The sequence below is a fragment of the Thermobia domestica genome, chromosome 1 (assembly GCF_964235325.1).
Source record: "Thermobia domestica chromosome 1, izTheDome1.hap1.1, whole genome shotgun sequence".
Lineage (NCBI taxonomy): Eukaryota > Metazoa > Arthropoda > Insecta > Zygentoma > Lepismatidae > Thermobia > Thermobia domestica.
Window position 1 is genome coordinate 215,329,026 of NC_137454.1, and position 9,701 is coordinate 215,338,726.

At 37.8% G+C, this 9,701-nt stretch overlaps 1 protein-coding gene across 7 annotated transcripts in view; it reads right to left on the bottom strand.

The window, feature by feature from the left end:
• The window catches only part of LOC145693661 (protein pangolin, isoforms A/H/I/S-like), a 524,995-nt gene extending 524,137 nt beyond the window's left edge, over window positions 1-858 (bottom strand). For 5 of the 7 annotated variants that reach the window (XM_081769912.1, XM_081769904.1, XM_081769937.1 and 2 more), the window contains exon 1: window positions 327-857. In XM_081769912.1, the coding sequence (XP_081626038.1) occupies window positions 327-473 (147 nt within the window). In that variant the 5' untranslated portion in view covers window positions 474-857. Of the gene's footprint in view, window positions 1-326 lie in introns of all 7 variants that reach the window. The other 2 variants (XM_081769945.1, XM_081769895.1) reach the window with 2 other exon arrangements.
• Between the last annotated feature and the right edge of the window lie 8,843 nt (window positions 859-9,701).

Consider the following 9,701-nt stretch of genomic DNA (forward strand, 5'->3'; position numbering starts at 1 on the left):
TTTTCAAAAGCACAAAAATAACAAAATTGAGAAATCAGAAATAAAGAAACACAAAACTGAAACACTGAAAAAAAGCACACGTATTTAAAAAAAACTCACACAAAAACACACGACGGTGAAGAAAACAAAAATAAAAGCTGTAGCACGTTCTATATAATAATAAAAATAAGAGGAAATTATATATAGAACATAAAATAATACAACACAAAACACATTTAACACACTGATTTGTCGTGGTCCTCATCTTCCTGAACACACTGTGACACTATTATACGGAGGATTTTTTTCTTAAAAAATGAAAATATCGTGGCACATGATTTACATACCTCCGATTCGGTAAGGTCTATCAAGCTACTTTTTTCTTCAGTTAAATTTTCGGATGATCTCTTCTCATCCTCCCCCTCATCTTTGAATACTTTGACTTCATCTGTACTACCCAGGTCGTCGCCGCCCCCGCTACTCACATGCGGCATCTTCAAAAAAAGTTTTTTTCCCCTACTACTTTAGTAGGGGAGAGGGGGCACTTATACTGTAACGTCCAAGTTCCGAATCACTAAATTTGATGCACCCTGACGATCAGACCGGGAGCGGCCATCCCACTGACTTGCCGGCGCGCTTTGCTCCTGGGCCGTCAAAACGAGGCTCACCCGCCGACCAATCAGCGCTTTGCTTTGATGTCTACAGTACTAAAGCATAGACGTTCTTCTCCCTTTGCCCCTCGCGACAAAAACGAACACTAGCGCCGTCTGTGAAGAGGAAACGGTAATGGCAGCCGACTAAACGAACGAGTGTCCCGAACGGCGCAGCGTCGACGCGCGATAGCTCAAGCTCTCAGCTCAACGAAGCAACTAGCGAGTGAGACCTTACCAACAGTGGAAGACAGGCAGAGCCACGCAAGGCACGTGGCGAAATTCACAAACACGCCTGCGAAAAACGTTCTAAAATTCGGGAGGAGAGAGGGAAGAGGATAAAGTGGGCAAGAAGTTACCATTAAGATTTTTTTAAAAAAAGAATGAAGTTTCTTGCTAAAACAATTAGCAGAACACATCAAAAAAAGAAAACAAAGCAACTAGCTATATTCTACAAGGAAGAATGGAAGCGAGTATTCTAGAATTGTCTGCAGAGATTTTTGTCCTCCGACATTTTGAAGCGTCAAGGAAGTCCAAATAAGAAACTGATTATTTGAAACTCATTTAACCTTTATTGGCACTTAGCTGTTGTATCCTCACAACTGTCTTTCAAACTTTATTTTCGTCGCAAAAGGAATATGCTTCATTTTTAACCTATAAAGAAGAATGAGAAATTATATTAAATGACTTTTCGTTTTCAGTTCAAACTTTCGACTATTTGTTTCGTTTGTAAATAAGGAAGGACCGCGGTGGCTCAATGATAGGGTGCACACCTCTGGTGCGTAGGATTTGTTTCGATCCCAGCTCGAACTTTGTAGTGGACAAACACTGTGTGCGTGGTGGGTTTTCTCGAGGTTCTCCCGTTTCTTCCCACATTATTCAGTCCATTTCATTCATTCTCTCAGACCAGGCAAATGTCGGGATGGTACCTAATACAGCGATACAGGTCCCAGGCTGCTTCCTTCTCCAAATAGTGAGTTCGGCGAGGTACGTCAGCCCTCGTACTTAAAGGGTCGGTATGCCGCGTTCGATTCCCTTTTCGCTACCATTACCGGCTTCCACTCCTGCCAGCTTTTTCAGGCCAGACATCTGGAGTGAGTTTTTCCTGGGTTTCCTTCATTTACACCAGGCAAATGCCGGGATGGTACCTAAAATAATGGTCCCTTCCTTCCTTTTCCATTCATTTCTTCCTTCCCTTTCCTCGGATAGTGTGATCGCCGAGGGACGTCATCCCTCATATACGTGACGAGCTAAATGCCTTAGATGCCGACAGCCCATAAATCTCATTCCTAATCCTAATCCTTGAAGTGTCGGTAATCTCCAGAAATATGTGTGAATAAATACTATAAGTACTATAAATACTATAAATAATAAATTCTATTTCATTTCTCATCGTCCCAAGATTACATACCGTCTCCCTTACCCTTAGTGTGTAATTGGGGACATTACACTAGAATTTCCTTTCATTTGTAAATAAAAAGCGAATCTTTAAACAAAAATATTCTTTATGTCCTTTTAGTGATCACAGAATGATTTATTTCAGTACACTGCTATACTGTGTATTCAAGGCAGCATGAGAGCTGCCTTTACTATATTCTTAAGTTTTTAAAACGATCATTAAGGCTGACGTAAGAGAACAGTTCCTATTGATTTTGTGTGTATTTACGTCCTTTATCAGCAACGAGGGTATTTAAATGGCTGAGCGGTTAGCGTACGCACCTTTGGCGTGGGAGACACGGGTTCGATTCCCGGTGGGAGCTCATGTGATTCATATTCTACGTTAATCAGTAGGTCCACATCACATGTAGCCTCGGCGCTCAAAGGACGCTAAACTCAAAAACTCAACTCAACTTGGCTAAGCGTTTGTTTCAGCATTCTCTATAGGCCGTTCCAAACTCGATTGGATAAGATTAGAAATTTTAGATTTATGAGCTTTCGGCAGTATGGCCATGTTGGCCCGTAACGTATGAGGGAGGACGGCCCTCTGTGATCTCACTACTTAGGGGATTGGGAAAGAAAAAGGAATGGGGAAGGGAGGATGAATGAGGAATACTCACGAAAACCTTACTCAGGAGGCCTCCCTTGACTAAGCTTTTACTCTTTTCGGATCACCCGAAATCGAATCCGGGGCCGCTCGCACCAACCATTCTCAATTGTAGAATGGGTCAGCATTATTTATACAACCCTGTGTCGGTACCGTATACTTGTGTGCAGATCACTGAATTACGGAGAAGGAAAGGATACCACTTGCTAGGCAATGCGAGATAATTTTCTAAGGGGCTGTTTTAAAAATTGTTTTCAATATATATTGAACATACGAGGGTGATTCAGAAAGTAATACCTCCAAGCCCACTACTTGGCCAATAATAGTGCAAACATTCTGAACTGTTTATCATTAATGCACTGATATTTAAGCTATAGAATGTTATTTGTTTCAACTTTTGGATCTTCCCCAATGCAACTTTTGGATCTTCCCCAAACGTAGGATCACCTTAAGCGTGTTTGCACACGATACCGACAAAATCGGAGGAAGCACCGATAATATCGGTGTCGGTGTCGGCATACTTTGCACACGTCGCCGACAATATCGGTGGAAACCCCGACAATATCGTTGCCGGTGATGAGCGAAGTAAGCGACACACACAATATACTCTGCACTGTTTCTAAAAAATCTTCTCCATATATGAAAACAAATAAAAGTAATAATAATCGGGAAAATTAATTTTTTAAATAAAGATTACAAAAACTGTTCTGAAGAGATGTGGAGAACGGTACAAAACTTAGAAAAAAATAGGCCTATGCCTAAACATGTTTAGATTTAACAATGCCGTTTTAAATAGATGTAAACATATTTGTACATTGCAAACTATATTAGTTTTTAATTTTTGTTGAAACACTGTTACATATTGTATGTATGTATATTATTTTGTTTTCCATGCAATTAACATTAATGTCATAGTAGATTAAATTACTGTATAAGATTCGAATTAGTGATTTTGTTTTACATTGCTCCATACATACACTGGCGCAAATCCCGAAGGGGTGAAGGGGACATGTCCCCTCCAATCTTGGAACTGGGGAGATTGTCCCCCCCCCCAATAATCCGATTTGAAATGTGTTTTTTGGGGGAGAAATTTGATTATTTGTGTCCGGTCGCCAGAAAAGAAAGTGAGATGAAAGTAATGTCCACTCAGAATAAGCCTCAAAACTGCCCACCTCCCAATGTTGAAGACAACTCTGCTTCCCTGATCCTTTGAACATCGCTATATATATATATATATATATATATATATATATATATATATATATATATATATATATATATATATATATATATATATATATATATTATGGGAACGATCTTACCCTCTCCCCCCAATGTTGAAGACAGATTTGCGCTCTTGCATACATACCTGTCGTTTCTCGTTTCTTTTCGTCCATGAACCAAAATCCTGGGTAAGGCTTGCATAAACTTCTCGCCATGCTTTTTGCTTTTCAATTCTGTCCTTGAAAGAGTCCATATATTATCCCATATGCAAGGTCTACATTCCACAAGTTCAATAAGGGTTAAAATATCGAATGGAAAAATTCTTGCCATCTCTAAAAATCTAAGCAAAACTAGAAAGGTAAAAATGCAATAATACACAACCTTTTCATTCAGTCACTGTAGCTAAACTGCAGAACTCTATGAGGGGGTCGATCCCGGTACAAAGAGGATAGGGAAAACTTGGATACATAGCTTTGGTCTTTGTTTTCATTGCCATTCCACAAATTCTTTTTAAAAATGGGGGTTTGGGATAGTTTTGGAAGTGAGAGAGAAAATCTGCAACAAGAGAAGCATGAAGTCACATCCCTGCTATTGAGATCGCAATCAAGAAAATGCTAAATGAGTCACTTGTCCTTGGAGCTTTGCAAAGAGTGTTTGATTGTGCTGGTTTCGTTTCAAAATAATAATAATTCTACTTTGACTTGTCAACAAATATTCTATTCAATCATTGCTTATTGAGTGGGACCGAGAAAAGTGATCTGTACACAATTCTGATGAAAATAAAAGGAAGTAATAATAATCAGGATTTTTTCCATATGCTTATGTTCACACAGGCACGTAGCCAGGATTTCGTGAAGGGGGGATCCGCGACATGAAATACTGTGGTCATCACACCAGGGGCTTGATCATTCTAAACTATTTTCTGGAACATATATTGGTTCTTTTAGCCAGGATTTCGTAACAGGGGGAGGGGATATGAAATTCTGAAGGCACAGGAGATCGATCAATCTAAACTACTTTATTATCAACATATATTGGTTTGTTAGGACAATAAAATGAGGATATGTTGGTAAGTATTTTAATAACAAACTATGAAGAAATGTCGAGTAAAATAATAATAAAAAAAACGTACTGAAAAAAATTACAATATATAGTCCTTCCTCTGTTTATTCAAATATAACAATTTTCCTTTCATTATGGCCTCAACTATTATAAAAAGTACATACTCAATAATGTCTTATAAACTATTTTACAATATCTGCATTTCTTTCTCTGTTGAATTAAATTCTAACAGAAATTTTTTCCACATTTTTTTTTTTTTTTTTTTTTTTTTTTTTTTTTTTTTATTATTCCGTCAACTATTGTCGGTTCCAAATGACAGGTTATTAAAGGAGTAGTAGAAAATTGTTCTTGAAATAACATGTTTGATACTGCAAGGATGCGATGATGAAAAATTATGATTTAAAAAATGGCCACAATGTTACACAACGGCACTATGCTTTTGGAAGCTTAAAATCTCCCTGACTAGCAGCAGAAATTCTGAGAATTCCGTAACTTTTCTAGAAATTTCAAAGTCCCTGACTCTTTCAGGATATCTCGCTTACCTCGAATATTGCAAGTAATACAAATCTCCTCATAAGAAAGAGTAACCAAAAGCTTCCTGTAGTTTTTTAGTTTTATTTTTTTTTATTTTTAACGCTGATCCTTCTTTTTCTCATTTCATTTTGTTTCAGCTTTCCTTATTTTTTTATTTCTGGTTTCGAAGGGGGAGTCCGGACCCCTCGGACCCTCCCCCTTGGCTACGTGCCTGGTTCACAGTGTATCAAACTTTGAAAATTACGCTTAAATTAATTATGTATTAAAATGTATTAAAATTTAAATGCATTAATAGATTAAAAAATATACCATCAAAGTGTGTGTGTGTGTGTGTGTGAGAAAAAGAACAAAAATAAAAAAAAGAGTGGAAAATAATAAAGAAATTGGTTATCTAAATTTCCTATATTCTATTTGGTAATAGCTATTTAAAGGGAAACCAGTACTCTTCAGACTTCCCACATTTTATATTTATTTAATAAAGGGAATTAGCTACTCCAAAACAGAGACTGTAAAAAAATAATAAGCTGTTCCGAAGTTGTTTATAGGACAAGATAATAATAATAATATTATACAATTGTAATAGAAAAAATGGAAGCAACAACATTCCAAAGACAAGAAACGAAACAAAAATACACAGCGCCTTGTCACTCACTCTCTTCATCTAACCCGCTGGCCGGCCGACATTATCGGATGCATGTGCATCCAATCATAAGAAAACATTACCCCCGACAAAATCGGTGTGGGCGATATCGCCGACAATATCGGGGGCTTGGCCGACAGCATCTGCGTGTCGGAGGATCGGCCGATAATGTCAGTGGCGTGCGCAAGCTACGATTTGAGTACATTGAAGTCGATTTCACCGCCGACATTATCGGCGCTTCCACCAATATTATCGTTGCCGTGTTCAAACGCACTAAGGGCCAACGCTACAGTTGTGACGCGAAGATGGAAGCAGCAGTTTGCAGTAGCCACATAATTCTTCGACGACGGCACGAAAAATCTTCTTTCACGTTGGCACAAGTGCATTGCCCATAATGGGGACCATGTTGGAAAATGGTGCCACCATTTGTAGCTGACATTGCAATCTTTCCACTGATACCTGTATCGGTGCTGTCTGATAAACACAAATAAAGGTGTCACCTTGGATGCATTACTTTCTGAATCATGCTCGTATATATATATATATATATATATATATATATATATATATATATATATATATATATATATACACGAGATAGATAGATAGATATATAGATACAGTGGCGAATCCAAGGACTTGACACTGAGGTATACACTGGATAAAATGGGCTTCAATCCTGCTTTACACTGGATAAAACGGCAAAATATGGTTTAGCCCCTCCCTTGATCGTATCCTGGATCCACCCCTATATATATATATATATATATATATATATATATATATATATATATATATATATATATATCATATGATTAGAGATAAGTTAGAAATAACGTCAGATATACTATGTGTTTGTGGTTAAAAACATCCGAAAACGTATCACATGATCCCTTCCTATTAAAACAATGGTCCTGAATCTAAGATGATAGACTTCAAGATGCCCGCCATGATGGTACTATATAGTAATAGACGAGGTTCTGGCTTCATTACCCTATCTAAGATATTGTATCACTTCTTCTAGCCGTTCTAAACGTTGGTATCTTTGTCTCATATTATGTATTGTAAATGCGTTGAAAACTTCAGGTCGCTATACACCATTTAATATTGTTGAGCTAATGAGTTACTTTGGTCTGTTACAGAACCATTTTGATTCCATGTCTGAAGGGCCCGGACAAAAGGGCGAGGACTGGAAGGTCCGAGTCAAAAGAGTCCGGGTAAAACCCGCCCACGGTCAAAAACCCTGAAATCAAAGCAGGAGTGGAAATCAAGGGGCACGAAGGGATGACGTCTCTTTAGTAAGTTTAAGTGTTTGTTCAAAAGAAGGAGGAATATCAGTAGTTATTAGTAACAAATAGGAAACTAAAAGATGATCTTGATTTTGTTTGGTTGTTGTTTATTCTGCAAAATTGCTATCCTTTAAGTCGGTTCCCCACGAAATTTGCTTTCGCCCGCGTCTCTCTGGGCTTGTATACTTGTGACAGCCTATCAGACTACAGGATGGCCCAAAAGTAGGTATACAGTACCGTACTGATCAGCTCATTGCATTTTATGTCATTTCTTATTGTTGTCCGTCAAGTAGACTTAGTTTCTTTATTATTTGTTCTTAATGTCTTTTTTTCTTATACCTTAAGCTTGTAACAGCCGAAGCAAATAAACATATAAACTAGAATGTTATACTTGATCAATGCAGGGATTTATACCTACATTTAAGCCACACTGTATATCTATTAATGACGCCTCCTTAGTTCTGGAATTCAATTGGAATATCTCATCCTATTGAAGCAAAGAAAACCTGCATTGGATGATGGAGCATCATAATCAGTATCCTGAAAAACTGAATGTTTGGGCAGGATGATAGGAAACATCATTATTGATTCTTTTTCACTGACGGTAATTTGACAGGTAAGTAGTATTTGACAGCGGTTCGTAAACAAATTCTTCCTGCCATCACGTCTCCACATATAATTTTGATCGCGTTTGGTTTCAACAGAACGGAGCGCTGCTACATTATGGACTAAATTTTTGATAATACTTACGTAAAACCTTTCCACAATGATGGATCGGAAGACGAGGTGTGATCGAATGGCCTGCAAGCTTTCCCGACCTATCATTCCTGAATTACCTTCTATAGGGGTACAGTAAGGACAAGGTGTATCACACTAAGGCACGTACTCTAAATGACTTACGGCGTCGCATTGTGAAAGAAACAAAAAGACCACCGTGATATGCATGCATTTTCCAATTTTTACGACCGGGTGGCCTATTGTCAGACAATCGACAAAGTGCAAGTAAATGTCATATTTCTTTGTTCATGTTCTCTTTAATATGCAGTGTGCAGTTACCCACACGAATATAGAAAATCTTTCCGATAAATCTCAATTGTTTAATGTCAAACGTAGCACACTCTATCTCGTAAAGAATTAGTAATAGCTGAAAACTTAGTACAGATTCTCGTCTCTGGAAAGATCCTACAACTGTCAAACATAATATACCTACCTCGTAAAAGAATGGCAGTAGGTAAAAAAATGAGTTCAGATTCTCGTTTGAGAAGGACTCAAGTCTAAACTGATGGGGCAAACATACTCCTATCCAGGATGCGAATTACCAGGGGGATGAGGGGGATTTCCCCCCTCAATCAAATTTTCTCCACCCCACCCCCCAAAGAAGTCAGCTGAAGTATCCCCACCGGGAATGCTCGCTTTTCCCCCCAAACTATGCTTAGTATAACGTCAAATTTCACTGATTTTTGTCATTTCTTGTAAGTTTAATTTTCTAGCTGTATTTCGAAATGAACGATGTAAACTATTCAGTTTTGGTCATTTCTACTTACCACCTAATTACCCACTATTTTCAACGTTGTTTAGTTGAACTATATATGATTATGACTACGGTTGTTACCTGCAACCGTACCTTCGTACCCTTCAGTTCGTCATCGTAATTGCGTATAACAAAGTTACATATGGATTTATAAATGTTTTTAGCGGTTGACCAAGAAGAAGCAAAGAACTAGTTTCTTCCACCATACTTGGCGAAGTTCGAACATGTCATATTCATCCTCTGCATTTGTATCGATTATTATCTTATTTTAATTTTTGTTATATTTCATTTTCCAGTGTATCCTTTGTTAGCACATGATCCTCATTCCCTAGTAGTTTGTGTACATGCAACTCAAAAGTTGCATTTAATTTGTGGTAATTAGCATAGTAATCACTGCCTTTTACAGTTTACGGAAATGAACTTTTGAAACTCTACTTAAAATCTGAGATATAGGTATTCTCTCATAATTACATGTAACGTACACGCTGGAGATGCGTCCGTAGTGAGGAGACATGTTAGTGAAGGTGAGTAAGCGCATAATTGAAGATTTGTTTCAGCATTTGTTAATATTACTGGTTCTCCCTGTCATTGTCCGTGTCTGTATAAGCACTTCAACTGGAGCGGGCCCTTTAAAGTTAAACCATTTTTCCATCTTTCTTTTCGCTCTACAGTTTGCTGTCCACACCAATAATGTTCTGTGAAAAACTTCAACGTAATGTTTTACTTTATTTGAATAACGTAGCACATA